The 24,536-nt window shown below is 45.7% G+C and overlaps 1 protein-coding gene across 1 annotated transcript in view; it reads left to right on the forward strand.

Moving 5' to 3' along the window:
• The window catches only part of MDGA2 (MAM domain containing glycosylphosphatidylinositol anchor 2), a 209,088-nt gene extending 189,699 nt beyond the window's left edge, over nt 1-19,389 (forward strand). Inside the window, exons 12-17 of the mRNA XM_058807283.1 lie at nt 390-410; nt 6,549-6,704; nt 9,492-9,650; nt 13,390-13,520; nt 17,654-17,759; nt 18,217-19,389. Coding sequence (XP_058663266.1) covers nt 390-410; nt 6,549-6,704; nt 9,492-9,650; nt 13,390-13,520; nt 17,654-17,759; nt 18,217-18,305 — 662 coding nt within the window. The 3' untranslated portion in view covers nt 18,306-19,389. The remainder of the gene's footprint in view (nt 1-389; nt 411-6,548; nt 6,705-9,491; nt 9,651-13,389; nt 13,521-17,653; nt 17,760-18,216) is intronic.
• Nucleotides 19,390-24,536: the final 5,147 nt, after the last annotated feature.

A 24,536-nucleotide genomic window follows, 5' to 3' on the forward strand; every position in this document is an offset into this window, starting at 1 on the left:
TTTGGATTTTCTGTGGTTAAAATTCAATTCCAGCCCTGATCTCAGCCTCCTTCTGCTTCCCACGTGTGTGGGGCTGTGGCAGAAGGGCCTTTTCCTAAATCACCCATCCTCAAATTTCTCCTTCTGCAAACAGACCCACAGAATGATCCCTCCTTCAATCCCATTCCCAGGTTTTAGCATTTCACAGATTCCTCTGGATTAACCTGGGAAGCCATTCCCAGGCTTAGGATGTTGTGAACATTGTGAAGGTTTGGATTTCATTCTCTTCCAGCCTTTTAAGGAATAAAGTAGATGAATTTCAATATTCAGCAAGGGGAAATTTAGGATAATCTGAATATTGAATTAGAATTTTTTCTTTGTAATAATTTTATTTTCCCTCTGTTTTCCAGCTCCGGTTAATCCACATCTCCGTAAGTATTTAAAATATTTATTATTTCATCTTCCATGCCATGAAGAACAGTCTTTGCATTGGCTGTCCCTCATAGCTGAAAAGTAAATTTGAAGTATTTTACTCCCAGTTGAAAAGTAAATTGGAAGTATTTATTATTTTATCTCCCATGCCATGAAGAACACTCCTTGCATTGGTTGTCTGTCACAGTTCAAAAGTAAATTTGAAGTATTTTTCTTCCAGTTGAAAAGTAAATTTGAAGTATTTTACTTTCAGTTGAAAATTGAATTTGAAGTATTTTACTTCCAGTTGCAGCCCATGTGTAGCAGAAACCACCTGAAGGTGTCATTTGGGATTCCTCTTGTTCCAGCGAGGATAAAGGAAGGAAAATCACAGCTCCAGCTCATCTTTCTCATTGCCCCAGAGAGTTCATCCAAAGGAAAATATTCAGGGGTTGAAGTTCAGATCCAGCTGTGGTGGAGCAGCTCAGGAGCTGTTGGGGATGCCTTGGGAAATCATGGAAGGGCAGGGACACCTCCCGCTGTCCCAGGCTGTTCCAAGCTCCAATGTCCAACCTGGCCTAGGACACCTCCAGGGACCCAGGGGCAGCCACAGCTGCTCTGGCAACTCCAGCCCAGCCAGGAATTCCCAGTTCCCAATCTCCCACCTAAATCCACCCTCCTTCCTCTTCAAGCCATTCCCTGTGTCCTGTTCTCCCATCCCTTGTCCCCAGTCCCTCTCCGGCTCTCCTGATGCCCCTTCAGGCTCTGGAAGGTTCTCTAAGGTCTCCCCAGAGCCTTCCTTGTCGTTCTTGAGTTATTTCCATGTTTGTTAGGGCAGATGGAAACCAAAAAGAAGGAAGTTCTTCCCCACAGAGATCCAGGAATCACAGAATCATTGCACAGAGAAATGGGGAGAGCCCAAGAGGATCTTGGTCCTCCCCAAATTCTCAGGACACTCAGGCACGACTGGGAATGCAAACTCTGACACAGGGGTGTCCCAGGCTGGAAATGTCAAAGTCACACTTTGTTCTTCCACTTTTCCATGGGCACCAAATCCCTGCAAACATCCAGGCAGGAGACTGGGCTGGAGATTTGGCACATCCCAGTAAAACCACCCTGTTCCCACAGTCCCACATCTCCCTACTCCATCATGTTCTCCCAAACCCCAACAAATCCATTTTTTCTGTCACAACATATTTTTGTTTTTAATAACACATCCCAAATTATTCCCTACATAAGGAATGAGGTCCAATCTCCCATTTTTCCTGTTGCAGGATGGAGCGATCAGGCAAGGAGCAGGCCCTGCTCCATCCCTCAGATTCAACTTTAAGCCTTTGTGTAAATTTTAAACTTATTTGCAGAAGATCTTGTCCAACATGTTAATAATTAAGCAGGGCTTAGCTCAAAACTGCTGGGAGCTGCAGGAACATCTCCCATGGAGTCTTAACGAGCAGGGAATGAGACTCTTGCTAATTAATATATTAAATCTAGGCTCTGATGGGAAGAAAAATACAATCCCAAGTGCTTCATGCTCCTCTAGGATTTTAAGATCTCAAACTAATTTTCCAAGAGTCTTGTAGAATCATGATGGAATGTGGGTGGCATCCAAATGGGAATAAGGAATGTGTTGGCTCAAGGGAAGGACTGGAAAGTTTTTCCACCAAAGCTGCAGGGTCCCCAGGGCCACTCCTTTCAGGTGCCCAAAGATGGGCATGGTAGAATTCTGCTTTGCTTGTTTTCCCTGCGGACTTTTTGACTGGAATCCCTTGGTAGGAAAGAAATCCCGGTCTGTATCCCAATTCCCCAAGGCCACCACTGCCCCCCATGGCCCCAAGTGCCACCTCCACACGGCTTGAAATCCCTCAGGGATGGGCACTGCAACCCTCCCTGGACATTGCCAAGGCCTGAGCCCCCTTTCCATGAAGGAATTTTCCCTGATATCCAATTTCAGCCTCTCCTGGCCCAGCCTGAGGCCGTTCCCTCTCCTTCTGTCCCTGTGCCCTCCTGGCAGGAGCTGTGCAGAGCCACAAGGGCCCCTGAGCCTCCTTTGCTCCAGGTGAGCCCTGCCCAGCTCCTCAGGGATTCTGCAGCCCCTGCCCAGCTCCTCAGGGATTCTGCAGCCCCTTCCAGCTCCTCAGGGATTCTGCAGCCCCTGCCCAGCTCCTCAGGGATTCTGCAGCCCCTTCCAGCTCCTCAGGGATTCTGCAGCCCCTTCCAGCTCCTCAGGGATTCTGCAGCCCCTGCCCAGCTCCTCAGGGATCCTGCAGCCCCTGCCCAGCTCCTCAGGGATTCTGCAGCCCCTGCCCAGCTCTCTCAGCCCCTCCTGAGGCTCCAGATCCTTCCCCAGTTCCCTTGTCTGCGCTTCCTACAAAATCCCTGTTGTCCCTAAACCTGTTGGGCAGATTTCTGGTTTTATTTATGTGAACAAAGATGAGGAACTGTATCCAACCAGGACAAGATTCCTGACTGGAAACTGAAGTCATGCTCTTCCTGCTTCAATTCTGGAATAATCCCATTCCCTAAATCCTGCCTTTTGATGCAATCTCCACAAAAACATCAAAATATTTCAACTCTGAGGTGGAGCCTCACTTCTCCACTTCATTTTTTACCACCTAACAGAAACCATTTAATGTAAACCAGAAGGATTTTAGATCAATTTGTACAATTAGAGGTCACCCCTGAATAACAGAAGAGAGGAGATGTTCGGGAGTCACATCCAGCTTGGATTTTATGGGAATGGATGACACAAATCTCTGCTACAATGAAGGGTTTCACCTCCAGAACAGCTTCAGCTTTTGTTCTAATTGGCAAGGAAATTATTAATGACCTGAATCCACTTCCAGAGCTGCCATGTGCCCTGACAAAAACCACCACTCTCATTAATGTTAATTAGCACCATCGTTAGGGCCATGGCTGGAGCACCTGTGGAAGAGCTGCTCGTTCCTCCTGCCCTCCTGCTCAGCAATTAACAGCTCCAGAGCATCCCAATCTGTTTAAATGCTCCTACAAAAGTACGGAGCAAAGCCTGAGGAGCTTTTTCCCATTTTTCTTCTTCTGTCATTTTTTAAGGAGTGTTCAGTGCCAAGAACATTTAGCACTAACCTTTTCCAAGGTATTCCACATGAAATCAATGTTTGACTATTAAATAAATGGCAAACTTCGACTCCTCTTTTTTTTCCCCACATGGCTTGAATATTTATCTTATTTTTTTTCTTCACCTCAGGAAAAAAATTTTTTGTTCTGCTGATATGGAATTTCTTAATGAAGCTCGGAGGGCAGAAGACATTTATGCAGCTTTTAAGGCACTGGAGGGGCAGTGCGGAAAGTGCTGAATGGCTGAAAATTTTTTCTTTTGTTCACTTTGCTCCAGGACTGGATCTGGGAATGAAAACTTTTCTCCTTCTCTCAAATTTTGCCTTTTGATTTCATCCCTTTGTGTAGAAGCAGCAACTTCTGTGTTGCAGGAAGATGCAAAAGTGGAGGTGGAAGCAAAATCCACAAAATGTGGGGTAAACCAAGAGAATGCGGAGCTCAGGTGGTGTAAAAAGAATTCTTGGAGAGGCACAGCTGGCACTTTGTTCAGAGAGCTTTGACTGAGTTCTGGATCATTTCAAGAGCCTTGGTGGGGTCTTGGAATTTCTTTCCCAGTCTTGGGATGAAGATGGAGATGACGATCAGTCAATGTCTCTCCTGAAGGGTTTGGGTGCAATCATGGAACCATCAAAGGATCAGGGACTGGTTTGGGTTGGTGGGACCTGAATCCCATCCCATCCCACACCTCCCACTGTCCCAGGATTCTCCAAGCCCCAGTGTCCAGCCTGGCCTTGGGCACTGCCAGGGATCCAGGGGCAGCCACAGCTGCTCTGGCAATTCCAGCCCAGTCCCTCCCAGGCAGAATTCCCTCCCTGGTGCCCAGAGCAGCTCCCACCATGCTGAGTTCCCAGGGATAACCAGAATCCCACATCCTGCTCAGGTCAGCAGTGAAGGAGCTGTGCTCTGGGAATGAATTCTCCTGGGGGATGTGGTGATGTTGATGGATTTACTGGGAACCCAAACCAGTCTGCTCGAGAGCCAAGGAAGTTTCTGGGAACTGCATTCCAGTTCTAACCTGGTTTTATAGGATTGTGTTTTACACTGATGGGCCTGGAGGGGCACAGAATCCCAGGATGGATCAGGCTGGAAGGGGCCACAGAGGGTCACAGGTGCCAGTCCCTGCCCAGGGCACAGGATTGTGTCCATGTGGCTCTGGAATATCCCAGGGAGGAGACTCCAGCCCCTCTCTGGGCACTGCCCAGGGCAGGAGTTCTGCCTCCTGTGCCCGGGAATTCCTGGGATCAATCCCTGCCCCTGGCTCTGGGGCCATTGCTGGGCCTGGAGCGGAGCCTGGGCCTGCTCTGACCTCTGCACACAGGGATAGACAGGGACAGACTGAGGGACAGACAGGGACAGACAAGGACAGACAGGGACAGCCAGGGATAGACAGGGACAGACAGGGGGACACAGGGACAGAGAGGGACTGACAGGACAGACAGGGAGACACAGGGACGCCCAGGACTGAGGCCCCTCTCAGCTGGGTTTTCTCTCCAGGCTGAGCAGCCCCAGCTCCCTCAGCCTTTCCTGGGCATGGAGATGCTCCAGCCCTTCCTCATCCTCACATCCCTCCCCTGGACCAGATCCAGGAGCTCCAGGTCCCTCCTGTCCTGCTGATCCCAGAGCTGGACACAGCACTCCAGATGTGCCCAGGGCTGAGCAGAGGTGCAGGATCCTCCCAGTCTCCTCCCTGCTCCCCCCTGGACCCCTTTGGCTTTGTGTTGTTCTTTCTAAAGGCAGAAGGAGAACCAGGAATATTTGGAAATCACTCTGAGTCCATTCAGAGGTTTGAAGTGAAATTTCCAAGCTTATTTCTGAGCCTGCAGCATCACCTGAGTGTTGCAGCACTAAGCTCCAGGTCCCTCTCTCCTCACTGATTAACAGGGAAGCTCCAGTGGCTTAAGTAGATTTAGAGCTCCCCAAAAGCCCAAACCTGCAAACATTTATCCACCTTCTCAGTTTAACAGGGATGAACAATCCCCCGACACCGGGGGGTTGGAGTTTCTCCTAGCAATGAATATAAATTGCACCCCTCCAAGCTGACACCGTGTGCAGGCAGCTGCCTTCTCCCTGGAGAAGGGAGATTTCCTTCTTTTCTCAGATAAATCAATGGACTTTGCAGAAAGAGTAAACTCAGCAGGAATTGTTCATGCAGTGAAATTCAGCTTTTGCACGCTCTACTCCACGGGGCCTTGTAATGCTCTGAGTGAGAGCTGAACCTCCAAGCTGGGCTTTGTTTTGGTTCTTAAATTACAGGAGGAATTTCTCATCCCGTCATCACCCAGCAGGGCAGATCACTGGGATCACTGGGCTCTCACAATTCCATGCAGGAGAGGATCCCAGGAATCCTCCTTGGGCTTCTTGGCAATTTTTATTCTTTAGACCTACGTGTTTACCACTTTCTTCAAATACATCACAGAAATCTCAGTGAAAATCCAGGAGGTGTGTCCAGGACATGATACAGTCATCTCTCCTTCCCATATGGATTCAGATATTCCTCCCAGGAATTTGTTATGATAATCTGGTGATGGGGACTCAATTCTCCTCCTGGTATCCCTCCATGTGCTGCAGTGTCCTGATTTTTAGACATTTCCTTCATGTCTATCCCAAAGCTCCTTTGCCTCATTTTAGCCACTTTCTTTTCCATCCCTATTGAAACGAAGGATAATTTAGGAGATGCCGCTTGGAGATAATGTTTACAATTTGAAAAACTGCTGTCTCTTATTCCTAAACCACATTAACCCACTTCCCACATTTCCCCCCCCATATTTAATGTTTTATGAGAATGATTCTGTTCTCCCCAGTTTTTTAGAAATGTGAAAAGAGACAACACCTCTAAAAACCACTGTATAAATCTGAATAGATGGGGAGGAGCTCTACAAAAAGATATATATATAATTTCAATTTCACCAGCACAAATCGATGACCCTGTTTTTTTGTTTTTTTGTTTTTTTTTTTTTTGTTGAGCTTGCTGCTAAAGAAAACTGTGGATAATTGACAAGGAGTTTGAAAAATAAGGATCGGATGGCAAACCTTGGCCAGTAAATTCCTGTTATTTGTTTTGGCAGGAGAGTTCCACTGTGGCTTTGAGGATGGGAACATTTGCCTTTTCACTCAAGATGACACCGACAACTTTGACTGGACAAAACAAAGCACTGCCACGAGGGACACGAAATACACGCCCAACACGGGGCCCAACGCCGACCGCACCGGCTCCAAGGAGGGTAAGATCCAGCAGTGAGGAATGTGGGATAAGGGAACTGTCCAGGACAGGCACTTCAGCCATTTCCTGCTCATGGAATCCCAGATGGATTGGGATAGGAAAGGATTCAAGTTCATTTTGTCCCACCCCTGCCATGGCAGGGACACAGAATCACAGAATCACAAGGTTGGGAGAGACCTTCGAGATCATTGAGTCCAACCCAGCCCCAGCATATCAACTCAACCCTGGCACCCAGTGCCACATCCAGGCTTTGTTAAACACACCCAGGGATGGGGACTGCACCACCTCCCTGCGCAGAACATTCTAGAACTTTGTCACTCTTTCCATGAAAAACTTTTTCCACTGTCCCAGGCTGCTCCAAGCACCAGTGCCCAGCCTGGCCTTGGGCACTGCCAGGGATCCAGGGGCAGCCACAGCTGCTCTGGCAATCCCAGCCCAGCCAGGAATTCCCAATTCCCAATCTCCCACCCATCCCTGCCCTCTGGCACTGGGAGCCATTCCCTGGCTCCTGTCCCTCCATGCCTTGTCCCCAGTCCCTCTGCAGCTCTCCTGGAGCCCCTTCAGGCCCTGCCAGGGGCTCTGAGTTCAGACCAAGATCCTTCAAGGACTACCAGAAGGAATTACCGGTGCTGAGGAGTGACAGGTCCCAAAACACAACCCCTGATGGTGCCATTCCCACCTTGCCTCATTTTTATTGTGCTGTTTTCAAAGTGATTCCCTTCACATTAAACTCTACTGGGGCAATCTGGCTCATCTTAAAACATTCTCCTGCTTTACATAATTTAAATTCTCCCTTGGGCTCTCTCAGTGAGGGGATTTTGCCCCATTTTTGCTCTAGCTATTTTTCAAATGTGCAATTTTCAATCTGCTGCCCCTGCTAACGTGTAGTCCTGACTGCAGTGGGGATTTGCATTTGAAAAGTCCAACACATCGAGTTGAATTTATCCAGACCTGCAGTAATTCCTGCTATTTTATTGTGGGCACTTCCAAGGGGAAAAATTCATCCTGCACCATATTAATTTGGTTGGATTAATTCAATAAAATCTCTGTGGTTGGCACTTCCAGGAATGGAATAAAGGGATATTGTCTTCTGTGGGTTTGACATGGCAAGTTGAAGATATTCCTTGAAAGGTTTCCATCATGATATTTTCCCTCTATTTTACAAGTCATGTTTCCAGGGATAAATTTCCCCCTCAGGACTGAAGGCTGAACCCCCTCAGACTTTGTGCAAAGGTTCATCAGTTTGGAGATGTTTTCCAGCACTGGCCTGCTTCCTGGATTTTAGTTTTCATGGAAAACAGGGCTTTGGAGCAGCTTTTGGAAACACAGGGGCTTCATGTAGGAAAAAATTAGTCCCAAAAATGACATGGTTGGAGAAGGAAGTGAGAACTTCATCAGGATACTTGGTAATTCCAAGGTCTTCCTGCATTTGTCTGTGTTGGATGTAGAAGGCCTCATCCCAAGGATTCCCCTTTGGATTTTGCCAGGTTTTTATGTGTACATTAAGATGTCCCAGGTGTTGAGGGCCTCATCCTAAGGATTTCCATCTGTGTTGGATGTTGAAGGCCTCCTCCCAATAATTTCCTTTTGGATTTTTCCGCATATTTCAGTGTACGTTGAGACATCCCAGATGCTGAAGGCCTCATTCCAACGATTTTCTTTTGGATTCTCCAGGTTTTCATGCGTACATTGAAACGTCCCGGGTGTTGAGGGCCTCATGCTAAGGATTTTCTTCTGTGTTTGGTTTTGAAGGCCTCATCCTAAGGGTTTGCCTTTTGATTTTTCCAGGTTTTCACATGTACATCGAGACGTCCCAGGTGTTGAGGGCCTCACGCTAAGGATTTATTTCTGTGTTGAGTTTTGAGGGCCTTATCCCAATGATTTCCCTTTGGATTTTCCCAGGGTTTTACATGTACATTGAGACATCTTGGGTGTTGGAGGCCTCATCTCAATGATTTCCCTTTGGATTTTTCCAGGTTTGCAAATGTACACAGGTGTTGAAGGCCTCATCCTAAGGATTTGCCTTTGGATTTTTCCTGGTTTTCACATGTACATTGAGATGTCCCAGGTGCTGAAAGTCACATTCTAAGGATTTTCTTCTGTGTTGGGTGTTGTGGGCCTCATCCTAAGGGTTTCCCTTTGGATTTTCCCAAGTTTTCACATGTCCATAGATGTTGAAGGCCTCATCCCAATGGTTTTCCTGTTGGATTTTTACAGGTTTTTACGTGTATATTGAAACATCTCAGGTGTTGAAGGCCTCATCCCACTGATTTCTCTTTGGATTTTCCCAGGTTTTTTACATGTAGGCAAGTGTTGAGGGCCTCATCCCACTGATTTCCCTTTGGATTTTTCCAGGTTCTTACACACACATGAAGACATCTCAGATATTGAAGGCCTCATCCCACTGATTTTCCTTTGGATTTCTCCAGGTTTTCCGTTTTACAAAGATGTTGAGGGGCTCATCCCACTGATTTCCCTTTGGGTTTTCCCAGGCTTTTACATGTACATCAAGTCATCCCAGGTGTTGAAGGCCTCATCCCAATGATTTCGCTTTGGATTTTCCCAGATTCTTACATGTACATGAAGGCATCTCAGGTGTTGAGGGCCTCATCCCAATGGTTTCTCTTAGAATTTTTCCAGGTTTTTACATGTATATTGAAACATCTCAGATATTGAAGGCCTCATCCCACTGTTTTCCCTTTGGATTTTCCCAGGTTTTTACATGTACATTGAGACATTTCAGGTGTTGAAGGCCTCATCCCAATGGTTTCCCTTTGGGTTTTCCCAGGTTTTTACATGTACATTGAGACGTCCCGGCCCAGGCTGGAGGGGGAGAAGGCCCGACTTGTCAGTCCCGTTTTCAGCGTCGCTCCCAAAAATCCCTACGGAGCCACCAACACGGCCTACTGCTTCAGCTTCTACTATCACATGTATGGACAGCACATAGGTGAGAGAAAGCCAATTCCTCTGGGAAAAATAGCTGGAAAAAAATCCTCTTGTTTGGAGGAAAAGCATGGGAAGAGTGCCAGTTCCTCTGAGAGACTGGCATAACTCAGGGAGGTGCTTGAGGGCATCCAAATTGTGGCAACATCCTGATTTCCACTAACCAGGGAGTTTTAGGAAAGAGGAATTTCCCTCTTGCAGCTGGAAAGTGTTTCCTGCATGAGTGAGGTTTTGGGCGGGGAATTGCATGGGAATCCCATTGATCTGAATGGGAATTTTAGAGCCTTGCAAGGGAAAAGTTGATTCTAGCAAGGATTTTTCCTGAGTCTAATGGGATGTTTTAGGCATTCCTGAGTAGAATCAGGATCATGCAAGGAGCAGCAGCACTCCTCAGGTGTTTCTTGTGGAAAATTAATGTAAAATTTGCTCAAAAACTGCAGGAATATGAATTTTCAATGGACATCCGTGAGTATTCTAGGTATTCCTGATGGATTCAGGATCAGGCAAGGAGCAGCAGCACTCCTCATGCATTTCCCATGGAAAACATATGGAAAAAATTGCAGTAAAGCCACAGGTATTTGGATTTTCAAGGAGTATGTGTGAGTGTTTTCAGCATTCCTGACTGGATTCCATATCAGGCAGGGAGCAGCAGCACTCCTCATCTATTACCCATGGAAAAGTCCTGGAAAATTTGTTCAAAAGCTGCTGGAATGTAGATTTTAAAAGGATATCTGTGAGTATTTTAGGTATTCCTGACTAAATTCAGGATCAGCAGGGAGCAGCTACATTTCTTAGGGGTTTCCTGTGGAAAAGTCATGGAAAATTTGTTCAAACACTGCAGAAATATGGATTTTCAAGAAGCAGATTTGAGTGTTTTAGGTACTCCTGACTGGGTTCACGATCAGGCAGGCAGCAGCAGCATTCCTCATGTATTTCCCATGGAAAACTCATGGAGAATTTGCTCAAAAACTGCAGGAATATAGATTTTCAAAGGATATCTATGAGTGTTTTCGGTATTCCTGACTAAATTCAGGATCAGGCAGGGAGCAGCAGCTTTCCTTTTGTGTTTCCTGTTGAAAAGTCAAGGAAATTTTGCTCAAAAGCTGCAGAAATGTGGATTTTCAAGGAGTATCTGTGAGTGTTTTAGGAATTCCTGACTGGACTCAGGATCAGGCAGGCAGCAGCACTCCTCATATATTTCTTGTGGAAAAGCCATGGAGAATTTGCTCACAAACTGCAGGAATACAGATTTTCAAGGAGTAAGTTTGAGTGGTTTTGGCATTCCTGACTGGAATCAGGATCAGGCAGGGAGCAGCAGCATGCCTCGTATTTCCAATGGAAAAGTCATGGAAAATTTGTTCAAACTGCAGGAATGTAGATTTTAAAAGGATATCTGCGAGTGCTTTAGGTATTCCTGACTGGATTCAGGATCAGGCAGGGATCTGCAGCATGCCTCATACATTTCCCATGGAAAATTCATGGCAAATTTGCTTTAAAGCCACAGGAATGCAGATTTTCAAGGAATATATGTGAGTGTTTTAGGCATTCCTGACTGGAATCAGGATCAGGCAGGGAGCAGCTGCATTCCTCATGTGTTTCCTGTGGAAAAATCATGACAAATTTGCTCGCACACAGCAGGAATTTGGATTTTCAAAGGGTACCTGCCAGTTTATTTTTAATCCTGCCTCTTTCAACACCCACATTTAATTTCTTTTTGTGGTACATAAAAAAAAAAAAAGAAGTGGGAAAATATAAAGCCCAAACAACAAAAATCCAATATTTGGAAGTCCTTTGCGGGTTTCTGGGTGCTCCCAATGTGCCAAGAGTTTTTCCAATGTCAAAGTGACCTGGTTTGATGTATTTTTGTCTCTATTTCAAGGGCAAACCCATCCTCCCAGAGAGTTCTGGTGCTTGCTTTGTCCGAGCTCCCCCTGCCCCCAGGCAGAGCTCAGATTTTAAGCAGAGCAGACAAGAGCACTCAGGTTATTCTTTTTTTTTTTGTCTCTGTGCTGCAGGAAGGTGGATGCAGCTCCAGGTTGGAATTCTCCTGGCTCTGTGCTGGGGTTTTTATTGGAGGGAAGGGATTCAGCCACTCCGTGCTGAGAGAAAATCTAGAAATTGCAATATCTGGTCATATTCTGGTTGTTTATTTGTGGTGAATTATGAAGAACAAATTACAAACATCAAGGGTCAAAGAGTGTTTCTATATTCTAAAAGTTAGAAAGTATTCTAAAAGTTTAATTCTACTTCCTATTATTCCTCCTTTTAATTACTAGTAATAAATTTTTCTTTATACCCTTTTAAAGTTTTAAGCCTACTTTATCTTTCTCCTAATCCTATCTCACAGCAAAAGTAAATAAATTAGCAATTAACCAACACTAAACCCCCCACACTCATGAAGAAAAAAACAACAAAAAAATCTCAAATTAACAAACCAAAACCACTGCACATATAAATATGGAAATGAATATAAATAAATATAAAATAAATATAAATAAATTTAAAATAAATAAACTTTTAAAACTAAATAAAACTAAAACTAAAACCAAAACTAAAGCTAAAACTAAAAATAAATTTAAATATGGATATGAATATGAATGTAAATATAAATATAAATATAAACATATAAATATAAACATATAAATATTTGGAGGAGGGATGAGGCTGAGCAGTCCAAACACTTGGGCTGGGTTAAAGGAATCCCATTCCAATCCCATTCCAATCCCATTCCAGTCCCATTCCAGTTCCATTCCACTCCTATTCTCTCACCCTGGTGCAAAGGCCAACAGGGGAATATTTCCTCCATTCAATCTCCAGCCTGATGTTTTCCAAGACTCCAAGTTTGACTTTTGCTAGAAATAAGAACTGTTCCAGAGCAGGTGCAGCTGCCTCAGATCTGGGAGCTTCCCTTGGAATTTTTGGGATCTGCTGTGCCAGGCATCCCAAAAAATGCTGCTCCTGTGGGAATTTGAAAGACTCAGTTTAAGAGAAATACACTGAATTTACAGAGCACAAAGAGACCTCACTGCCCCACACACCTGCAGGCAACCACGGTGGCAAATAGTACTAAAACTCCCCAAATCCTGTGAATTAATGAGCCCAGAGAAATTAAATTTGTTATTTTTTGGTGAACCAAGAGAATCTGGTTCTCTTCATGTCTACAGGTGATCCTGGTGTCAAAAATGTCTGTGCTGGCAAAGGTGGCAAAAATGTGTGTGGGCAAAGGTGCAGCTCTGGGGGGTTTTCCTGTGCAGGGAAAGATTTTGGAGGTTTTTGAACTCAGAAGATGTTGAGGTTATTGTTGTCCTCCAGAAATATTCCCAATGGCATCAGGTCTCTCCCTGAGATGGATCTGCTGGGTTCTGGGGAACTCTGAGAGTTCAGCAATGGGCAGAGGAAAGCTGGGCAGGTTTAACGAGCAAGAATTCAGCACAAAACAACCAAATTCCTGATTTTGCCCTGGATAAGGAGGTCTAATGCAAATTTCTTGCTCTAAACCACAGAAAATTCCTTTTTGCCTGTTTTCCCTGGAATTCTCATGCCTGGCCTGAGCTGCAGGGTGGGTGCTCAGTTCCCCTCTGCTGGGAGTTCTCATCACCACTTCCCAGCTTTCCTGAATTTAAAAGGTTTTGAATTTACACCAAGAAAATTCCACGCCTCAAATCCATGGAAAACGGGTGAGGAGGGTCCCGCAGCATCCAGGCAGAGCCTTCCCAACTCCAGTTCTCCTGCTGTTTTTCCAGGAAGTTTGAACGTTTACCTGAGGCTCAAAGGCCAGACCGCCATAGAAAACCCCTTGTGGTCCTCAAGTGGGAATAAGGGACAGCACTGGAACCAAGCCCGGGTGAACATCAACCCCCCCACCTCATTCCAGGTAAGGCTGGCGCCTCCAGGAGCTGGGAATTCAGGGCTGGGAGGGAGACTGGGAATATCGACCCTTTTCTTTGGGATTTCCCGGCTCTGGAGGCTGCTCATGGACAGATAATTTCTTTCCTTGAGCACCACGGAGCTTAATAGCGCTTGAACTCAAAACACCTTCCAGCCTCCCAAAGATGCTGGGAGTGATTCCAGCAGGTTTTGATTTCAGATTAGCAAGTGGAATATAAAATCATTCACTGGGAGAAATTACTTAGGGCCCCTGTGTTAGAGGTTTTTGGAAATATCTGGACTTTCTGTGGGAAATGAATGATCCAGGAGCATGACACACGGGGGGCTGTGACAGGTTTTTCACACATTTCCTGCTGGGGTTGACAGGGAGGTGCTGATGAACCTTTAGGGGCAGTTCCCAGGCACACTGGGAGCTGCTTGGAACTGGAACACTCCCAAAAAAGCAGCTGCTGCCAGCACATCCTGCTGTGGGTGAGGCTGGGAATGTCCTCAGGGAATGTGGGAGTCACGAGCCGTGCCCTGAGTGCAGGGTTCTCCTCTGAGCCCTCTGTCACTTCTAGCTCTCCTAGGGGAGAAAATGTATTTTTGGGAAAAAGTCACAGGCTGGTTTGGGTTTGAAGTGACCTTGAATCCCATCCCATTAAATGCCATCCCATTAAATGCCATCTCATTCAACCCTATTCCATTCAATCCCGTCCCATCCCATCCCATCCCATCCCATCCCATCCCATCCCATCCCATCCCATCCCAACCAGTTCCATCACATTCATCCCCTATCCTATTCCACACCTCACAGAATCACAGAATCACAGAAATTCTAGGTTGGAAGAGACCTTTAAGATCATCGAGTCCAACCCATGTTCTAACACCTCAACTAGATCATGGCACCAAGTGCCACATCCAGTCTTCTTTTAAACTCTTCGAGGGATGGTGACTCTACCACTATCCCAGGATGCTTCAAGCCCCAATGTCCAACCTGCCCTTGGAAGATTCCTTCAGTACAAACCCAAACTGCTCTTCTAAAACCCTACATTGGGTTCCACTTCCTGTATTTCCAGGGAATTCCTGATACTGACCCTTTGTTTTTATTTCCATGCATGAGAGGCATTGGCAGGAGAGAAATGATTTGGTCTGTTGGATTGCAGAGCAATTCCAACTATGGGAATTAGAGGAAAATTGAGGGAGAGGGAGATGTGAAATACAGTGGGATGTGAGAGAGCTGGGAATATTCCTCTGGAGAAGGGAAGGATTCAGGAAAACCTCAGAGCCCCTGGCAGGGCCTGAAGGGGCTCCAGGAGAGCTGCAGAGGGACTGGGGACAAGGGATGGAGGGACAGGAGCCAGGGAATGGCTCCCAGTGCCAGAGGGCAGGGATGGGTGGGAGATTGGGAACTGGGAATTCCTGGCTGGGCTGGGATTGCCAGAGCAGCTGTGGCTGCCCCTGGATCCCTGGCAGTGCCCAAGGCCAGGCTGGGCACTGGGGCACCCTGGGACAGTGGGAGGTGTTCCAGGCTGGGAGTCTGGGAGGTTTGATGGGAACAAAGTGTCAGGAACGGGGAGAAGAGGAATTGCAGAGCTCGGGAACACCCAGAGCCCAGGCCAGGCACAGGAAATCAGAGTGATTGAGTTTTTCACTGGTGAAGTTGAGATAAATCCAAGAATTCTGAAGGGTGAAGGAGAGAGAAGTGATTTAATGTCTGAAAATAATAAATGCCCTGGGAAAGGGAAGAAGAGATGGATTTGAGGGGGTTTTGGAGACCTGGGAAGGGCTTTAGAAAATCAGGGAAGAATCAAACCCTTGGGCAGGGAAATGCAAAGGATTTGGCAGCAGCAATCCAGAGGAGTGGAGGAGGGATATTCCAGAGGGAAGCTCCTCTCCTTGGCTGCTTTTCACCTTTTACATTGTTGTGTTTAAAGGTTTCAGCATAAAATAAATGTAAAGCTCTGACCAAATATAACAAATAAATGTCAGAACTCTTGGAGCCTTAAATTATCTTTTTTTTTTTTTAGCATCTCTTGCATCAGAGCAAATTTTATTTTCCATTTAGGAGTGTAAGTAGGAAGGAATATAAAGCTCCAAGTGAAATTTAAGGAGAGGGAATTGAAGTGAATCTTTGCAGTAAAACACTGCAGTGTCATGGAAATTAAAACTTTTTATAGGGTAATTTATAGGGGTAAAAGATTTTATAGCTTGTCAGTCCCTGTGATATAGAACAAAGCTTTTGTCATGAGGATCTGGAAGGACTGCAGTGCTTTAAATCTCAAAAAAGTGCATAAATCTAGCTCAGATATTCAATATTTTTAAAGAATGAACGCCCCAAAAATAGAGAACCCCAAACAGAGAGGGACACATTGGTTCTGTCATCCAGAAAATGTCAATTTTAGTTCAGGTTTGAACATCAGGACATGGTGATGATATGGATGATTGGGATCAGATTTATTGCTAATTTAGGATCTAAATATTGCAGTATCCAAATTAAAATTCTAGGATTTATCACCAGTGATTGGGATCAGCAGGTGTCTTGTTTGGGTCAGTGCCAGCCCCTCGTTGTGGAGCTCAGCCCACCCAGATTTGGTCCCTTTGTGTCCAGAGAATTCCAACATCAGCAGGACGGGCTGGGAACATCCAGGTCTGCAGCCCTTGGCCCTGCAGGATTCCCAACCCCAAATCACAAAACTCTTGTGGAGCTGGTTTGGCATTTATCTCTGTGTTTGAATGATCTCAGTGCTTTCACTCCCCCATCCAAAAGCGAATATTCCCAATTCTCAGGCTGGAGGTGTCCCTGACAGGGGGGATATCAGGAGACCAGTTTGTCCCAGTTTGTCCCAGTTTGTCCCAGTTGGCCCAGTCTCCAGCAGCATTTTAACTCCTTTTTCAGGTCGATGTGCACCAAACTGAGACCTCTCAGCTCCCCACTTTTGGGGGCGTTAATGATGCCCTGAAGCCCCTCCTGCACCCTCCACCTGGTGGGATTTTCCTGGGACACCCCCAGTGCCCAGCAGGGAAAGGGAGCAGGGTGAGGGGAGCACACAGGGAGGGTGAAAATCTGCCTGAAATTCTGTGGAAAAATCAGAGAATCCCACACAGGTTTGGGACAGACGATATTAAAATCAGCTAATTCCACCTCTGCCATGGGCACGGACACCTTCCATATGCCAGCCCTGTCCAACTTGGCCTTGGACACTTCCAGGGGTGAGGCAGAAGCTGAATCCCATCAAAACCCTCAGGATTGGCTTTCTAGGATCATAATTCCATCCCATTAAGAGCAGAGTGACCTTTCCTGTAACCCCCATTCTCCAGTTTGATGCAGTGTTTTTAACAACAGCTGTCCAAAAGCATAATAGGGATTTTTTTTCAGGGTACTGATAGGGAATTCTGCTCAGTTGGCACCTCCTGCCATCCCTGGGAGCTGCAGGCTGGGTTCTGCTCCGTGCCCTGCCAACTCCTGTGCTGTGATTTGTTCTGAGTGTGGAGCAACCCCTCTCTGAGGGCCACCAAAATCACTGCCAAATGCAGCTTTTAATTAAATGCTGCCTGTTGTGTTTGGACAGAGCCTTTTAGGCTGGAAATTGTTTTCCATTGTCAGGAAAAATTGGACTTTCAACTCCACTGATTGGTGTTGTTCGTGCTGCCAAGGCGCAGGGGCTGGATTTTGGGGGAGCAGAGGTTTTCCTCTCGAGATCCAAGCACGATTTCCTCTTCCAGCAGTTTGGTTTCAGACAAGGAATATTTGAGAGAAAAGTGCCAACAGGACTTTAAAATTGCAGTCATCCACTCAGCAGAGGTTGAAGTTCATCATAAATTGCAGTAAAATCTCTACTGTGTCTCTCACTGTGATAAAACTCATCCCAATTCCTCTGTAAAAAGCATTCCTAGATGGAATCAAAGCTTCAAAGCCTGATGAGAACCCACATGTTGGGAAAAACAGATCCTAGCATGGAATTTACTTCCACAATCTGAAATTAGATACTTGAATGTCTTAATTTTAAGAAAAATCCTTTTTTTTTTTTTTGTGCTGGTTTCGATTTTAAGATCTGATCTTCTAGACATTTTTTATTCATCCCCCTCTGCTCCACTGGATGTTTTTAATTTACCACTCTCTGATCTTCTTTTTCCCAGCTCATCTTTGAAGGGATCCGTGGCCCTGGAATCGAAGGGGACATTGCTATTGACGACGTGTCCATTGTGGAAGGAGAGTGTATGAAATCCGACCAACCGGCCAACAGTGAGTGCTCCTTTTCCACAATTCCTTCCTGTCTTTCCCCTTCCCAAATGGGTTTTTTCCCACAGAACAATCCCTGCTTTGGGTCAGCTGGAAGGTTTAAAGTGGGATGTTGTCCTGGGGAATGCTTTGCTCAGATGCTGGATGGGTGTGAGGCAGAGGTGAGACTGGTGGGTGAGGTTGGGCTGGATTTGAGATACTCTTGCAGGTAAAACAACATCAAAACAACGTTCAGGGGACCCAAAAAAATGTGGAATCCATGGAAATCTCTGCTGTGATTCCCTGAGGGCTCTGTCTCACCCCTCCACCCATTAAAACAGAGGTAACCACATAGCCAGGTGGATTTTCATCCCAGTTCCTGCTTTCATCCCATTGATGAGAGTTGTCCTTGTTGGAACACTGTAGCAATGCTGAGGGGGTCTGGACACCTCTTTAATTCTATTTTTTTCCCTTTTTGTAGATCTACGATCAGGTGCTGTTGGGCCATTAGCACATATACGACTTCTCCCACTCCTCATCCTCATGTCTGTCTTAAGTCATCAGAGGTGACCTTATCCTGGCAGAGGCTACAAAAGATTCACCAGGCACTGGCATGAAGAAAGAGTCTTTGTAAAATGGACATTTCCAAACAAACTACCAAAGATTCCTCCACTGACTGACTCGAAAGTTAAATAAATACGTAAATAAATAATTTAAAAATTTTAAAAAAGCGGATTAAGAAAGCACTGGGGACTTGAAAAGGCATCACGGGAGTGGAACTCACTAAGAACCAAGCTTGAGACCAAGATCTGGCCTAAGTAAGGAAGAGACCTTCAGGTGCTTTTGTGGTCACTGATGAATTCAGCATCATCTGGTTGAACTCTCGGCAAAGAGCTCTAGAAATCCTTGTCAAAGCACAAAGTCATGGCTGGTTTTGTTTCAAATGAATCGTTTGCTTGTTACCATGGAAACCGAATGGCCTGCCAAAAAAGAAAAAAAGAGGAAGGAGAGAGAGAGAGGAAATACAAACACAGAGAGAGAGAGAAACACCTCACTGTAAACAGGGTACGTGAAGAGCTGGCGTTCATTTTCCCTTCCCGAAGGTTTTCAGCGTAGAGTTAAACAAATGTCGGCCCTTTCTACTTCGGCTGTCACCTCCCCTCGAGGACAACCCGGAATCGGAGCTGTTTGCAGACATTCCCGTTTCATTCCTCACGGCTCTGCTTGGTGACTGTGTGCTGTCTCCTTTTGCATGCATTCCCACCCAGGACGTGCCACCTGGGCTTACATTTGTCACAGGCTTCACTGGGAGTTTGCTCGCGGCCGCTGGAAGATCCCTCTCCCCTCCCCACCGGAGTCATCAGCTCTACGGAAGTGAAGAAACCAAACCACCGTCTTTTATAAATTGCCATGGAAACCAAGTGCCTTCGATGAAACAAGCCTGATTTCAAAAAAAAACAAAAAACAAAAAAACCGAACAATATATATATATATATATATATATAAATATATATATATAAAAAATAAAAAAAAGTTATAATAAATGTAATAACGATGATTTCGACGCGGAAGCTTTGCACCGCTGAAAACGTGGGCTGTGCAAAGTCTTTTCTAAACAAACTCTGGAGCCTGGGTGTGCAGGCAAGGAGATGGAGCCGCTTCTGGAGATGGATGGATGGACCTAAGCTGCTGTGGAAAGCCTTTGGGATGAGATCCATGCTGTGTGACCTTGCAGACAGCCATGGCCTTTCAGCTTCTTATCCATTCGAAACAGCTCCCGGCGGTGCTGCCCGTGGGAGCAGCACCTTTTGTTGTTGTTGTCGTCGTCGTTTCAGGTTCTCCAGTGGGTCAACCAGAGGAACAAAGGTGGTTCAGACACACACTTGGTGCAGAAGGTGGTGAAACACAGGATGATTTTCTTACTCTCCCCCTCCGTTGGGATGGCTCCCGACATCTGGAGCTCCGGACGCTACGAGGGGGCTCTGCCTCTGCCCCGGAGCCAGATTCGGTGCAGAGGGCGAAAGATTATTTTGTTATTGTAGCGAAATTCAAAAAACAAACAAACAAAAAAAGTTTAAAAAAAATTAAAAATAATCCACTTTTACAAGGAAAAAAAAAAATAAAAGCTGTACAAAATGGGTTTGAGCTACCCGAACACGTGCCGGTTTTCCACTGCATTGTAAAGTTCCCTTCCAGTTGGTTATGAAATTTGAAGACCTTTTTCCTTAAATTAGCTCAGCTTTTAACTTCATTTAAAAAAAAAAAAAAGACTTTTGTCTAAAGAAGAGTATTATTATTATTATAATTATAATAATTATTATTATTCTGTGTTCTCTCGACACCCTAGGATTAAAAAGCAAAACCTGATATGCAAATAATTGGAGTACAAATGTGAAAACAAACAAAAGATGAGTATAATAATTGCAAATATGAGTATAAAAAGCACAACGAGATGCAGTTAAACAATGACAAGGCTTGATTTTTTTTATTCTGTAGAAAAATGTTTGTGCAAATTCAGTAATTCCACTGAAGAGATAATTTTCCAGCTCTGTTCAATAAAGCCTCTTTCCAGGTAAGGCAGCCCCGTGGTGCGTGTGTTTGTTGAGACGCTGGCAGGGCCTTCCTTGGTCAACTGGTGTCAGCTGGAGTTGTACTGGTCCATACTGGTGGTGCCTGGGGGCTGGAGCATTCCCAGGATGCTCTTGGCTCTCTGATTTTTAGGCATTTTTGGTGTCTTTAAGTTCCTGTTCTTGGAAAACAGTGGGAGCTCCAAATCAGGACATTTTCAGAGAATCCCAGGATGGTTTAGGTTGGAAGGGACATTAAAGCTCATCCCTGGAATCATGGAATATTCTGGGCTGGAAGGGACCTGCAAGGATCATCGAGTCCAAATCTGAACTGAATGGTCCCTGTGGGGATTGAACCCACAACCTTGGGGTTATCAGCACCTTGCCCTGTTTGGAAGAAAGTGGGAACTCCAAGTCTGGAATGGACCGTGGGGTTTGGAAGATGGTGGGAGCTCCAAGTCTGGATGGACTGTGGGGTTTGGAAGATAGTGGGAGCTCCAGATTTGGATGGACTGTGAGGTTTGGAGAACAATGGGAATTCTGAGTGTGGATGGACCATGGGGTTTGAAAGAAAGTGGGAAGCTCCAAATCCAGATGGACTATGGGATTTGGAAAATAGTGGCTCTGAGTCTGATGGACCATGGGATTTGGAATATGGTGGGAACTCTGAGCCTCGTGGCCTGTTGGGTTTGGAAGATGGTGGAAGCTCCAAATTTAAATGGACTCTGTTGTTTGGAAGAAAGTGGGAACTCTGAGTCTGGATGGACTGTGGTATTTGGAAGACTGTGAGAATTCCAAGTCCGGATGGTCTGTGAGGTTTAGAAGGAATTAGGAACTCAAAGTCTGGATGGTCTTTGGGGTCCAGATGACAATGGGAACGCAGAGTCTTATGAACTGTGGGGTCTGGAATGTAGTGGGAACTCTGAGTCTGCATGGACCATCGGGTTTGGAAGAAAGTGGAAGCTCCAAATCTGGATGGACCATGGGATTTGGAAGAAAGTGGGAGCTCTGAGTCTGGATGAACTGTGGGGTTTGACACCCTTAAAAAATACAAATCACTGAATTTCCCACTGGAAGCTCTGGGTTTCAGTTGTGGATGGATGAAGGAGCAGGTCAGGCATGGTGAGACCCTGAGGCAGATTTTTTTTGGAGGTTGGTGTGTTCTGGAACTCAGGATCCAAACCTTACTGTCCATCTTCCCATGGATGTTTCCTGAGAGCCACGTAACTGAGGGGTGATCCAAGAGGCTTCTCCATGGGTGATTTTGGCAGGACTCCCTTTGGAAGGGCTGGATCTGCTGGGAGCCAGAGTGACTGTCTGTCAGTCATTTCCACAGGAAATCCCAGAAGGTTTTGGTTGGAAGGGACCTTAAATCTCATCCCAATCCAACCCTACGGGCAGGGACACCTTCCACAGACCAGGAAGGAAAGGAAAACAGGAAGAATTCCACTGCCTTTAAAATATTTCCCTGCTTTTCCCTCGAATTTCCCTCAAAAATCCAAACTAAACTTTAGGTGCCCATTGGAGATGAACTTCCCAGGCAGAGCCCTGGCTGCAGGGCTGCTGGTGGTGGCATGATGGGAAATCTGTGGGAAGTTGGGATTTGGGAAGTGCCCTGTGATTCCTCTTTGATAAAGGAGTTGGATGATAAGGAACAGAAGATCCTGCTCCATTGTTTAGATCTCAAGCCAAAACTGGAGGCTGAAATCCATCTTTCCTCTTTCCATTTGGATTTTCCTTTCCCTCGCTCCCATGGAACACTTGATAAAGAATTTCAATTGACAAAGACCACAGATGTCTTTTTTTTAGGGCAGAATAATCTGCGTGTCCTGAAAATCCCAGGTTTTTGTGGGAAAGGAAATGTATTCCCATGCCTGTTCCCATTTTACTCTGGGTTGCAGGAGGTGCTAAGAAAAGCAGAATTTCTCTTCCAAATGTTGATTGTAGGAGTAGTTCTATCTTCTTTTACATTCCCAAAATAAAGCACAGAAAAGGAAATGGGATTTTACTCCAGGCCATGAATAAGAAGAACAAATTGAGATATAAATTTCCTACTCTTGGTTTTTATTTCATGTTACATTTTGGACTGAAAATGGATGTGAAAATGTTGGATCAGCCATCAAAGGCAGTCGGCACTGGCAGTTCCCCGGAATTTGAAACCCCTCTGATTCAGTTCTGGGGTATCCAACCTTGAAATGTCCTTGATGGATTTTTAAAATGGACATCAAATACTGAATTGTGCAGCAATTGAAGCCCTGGGATGTTGGGAAAATGGCTGGGTTTGATGGCATGGCTGCAGGAATTATCTGGCTGTTCCCAAAAGCAGAGGAGGGTGGAGCACAGGATAAGTTTTCCAGGTTTTTTCAGTTCTTTCTCAGGCTGATCTGGGAGCATAAGGATGGCTCTGGAGAACTTCATTTTTTGTTTCACAAAGCACATTGAATGTGAAATCATGGAATCATAGAATTATGGAATGTAGAATTATGTAGAATTACGGGTGAAAGGGACCTTAAATCCCACCCAGTTCCACCCCTGGATGGGCAGGGACACCTCCCAGTGTCCCAGGCTGCTCCAAGCCACAGTGTCCAACCTGGCCTTGGACACTTCCAGGGATCCAGGGGCAGCTTCTCTGGACAACCTGAACCCCACATTAAATCATGAAACAACACTTGGATCTCACCGTGCTACCAACCCACCTCTTCTGCAGCCTGGCCTGGATCCTGGATGGGACACAAGGAGGGATAGAAACATGGATTAGAAGGGAGTAAACCCATTCCAATGACACCATGGATGCACAATTAGGATTTGAAGGCCAGAAATGCATGGGAATGTGAAATTCCCTTTTAATTTGGGACAGGAACTGCTGGTTCCTCCTAAAGTGATGGAGCTGCACCATCCAGGCTCTGCAAGCCCCAACTTCCACTGACCCCAGAGCTTTCCTTGACATCCAGCACTGGAATTCCTGCTGCATCCACCATAGAGATGGAATAACCAGTTTTGGGGCGATTTGGATCCCCAAACTTTAAAACAAAGTCAATCTTCAGCTTCTTGTTAATTTTCTCTTTTCCTGCCTTGTCAGGGCAGTGAATACCCTTTGTAGGGAGCAGTTCAGGCAGAAGGATCTGATTTTTTTCCATGCTGAGTGGAAGAGGCTTTCCTGGTTTTATTCTGGGAGAGTTTACCTGCTGGAAATGTTTATTTCGTATATTGAAGGGTAATTGAGACTCTCTTCCTCCCCCAGAAGTGTGTGATCCATCAGGAAAATGGCTCTTTGGAGCATTTCCATTAAAAAAGGCTCCCGTTTGGAGTTACATGTGCTCCCTGCCTCTCCCATGCTAATAAAGAGATTGGGAGCCATCTGGAATAATTCTTGGATTTTACCATAACACTATCAAAAGCTATAAAAAAGTTTACATTTCAAATTCTTTTTTACATTTTTATGGAAAATAAGCAGCACTCCAGGAATGTTTCTCCCTTTTTGCCTGCTCCACCATGATTCCAGTGTCAGCACAGAAGGAATGAAACTATTGGACTATCCTTTGTGCAAAGGAATTTAGGGACCTGCAGCTCCTGCAATCCCACATTCTTGGGATTTACAGTGTGCAGAAGTTTTCTGTCATCTGTCCCTAAACCCCTGACTGTGTCACCCCCAGATCCCACGGGAATGTTGGTGTAGGCAGGGAGTTATGATAAAAGACAAGAGTGATCATTAACCCAAACACAGGGAAATTGGGATTGTACATCCTGCTGCTCCCTGTCAAAATATTATTTCATTTTCCTTTGGATCTGTCAGACTGGGGAGCTTGTACTCAATGTATCCCCCCAGAATGGTTTGGGTTGAAAGGGACCTTAAATCCCATCCAGTCCCACCCTTCCATGGGCAGGGACCTTTCCACTATTCCGGTTTCTCCAAGCCCATCCAGTCTGGCCTTGGATATCTTGTGTGCCATCAAAACTCAAGTGAGAACAGACTGAGGGAGTAACCAGAGAACTCGATGGACTCTGTAGGTGTGAGGAGAAATTCCCTCTTCCCTGAGCGCGCCTCCTCAAATTCCCTAAAACATCCCAGTTCAGCCATGACCCACCACTCATTTCCCACTGGAAGCACCATAATGGAATCATGGAATCATTTAGGTTGGGCATTAGCTCCAAGAACATCGAGTCCAACCATGCCCCAGCATGGCCAAGGCCACCACTGATCCTTGTCCCCAGGTGCCACATCCACAGGGCCCTG

The sequence above is a fragment of the Ammospiza caudacuta genome, chromosome 6 (genome assembly GCF_027887145.1).
Source record: "Ammospiza caudacuta isolate bAmmCau1 chromosome 6, bAmmCau1.pri, whole genome shotgun sequence".
In the NCBI taxonomy this organism is placed as follows: domain Eukaryota; kingdom Metazoa; phylum Chordata; class Aves; order Passeriformes; family Passerellidae; genus Ammospiza; species Ammospiza caudacuta.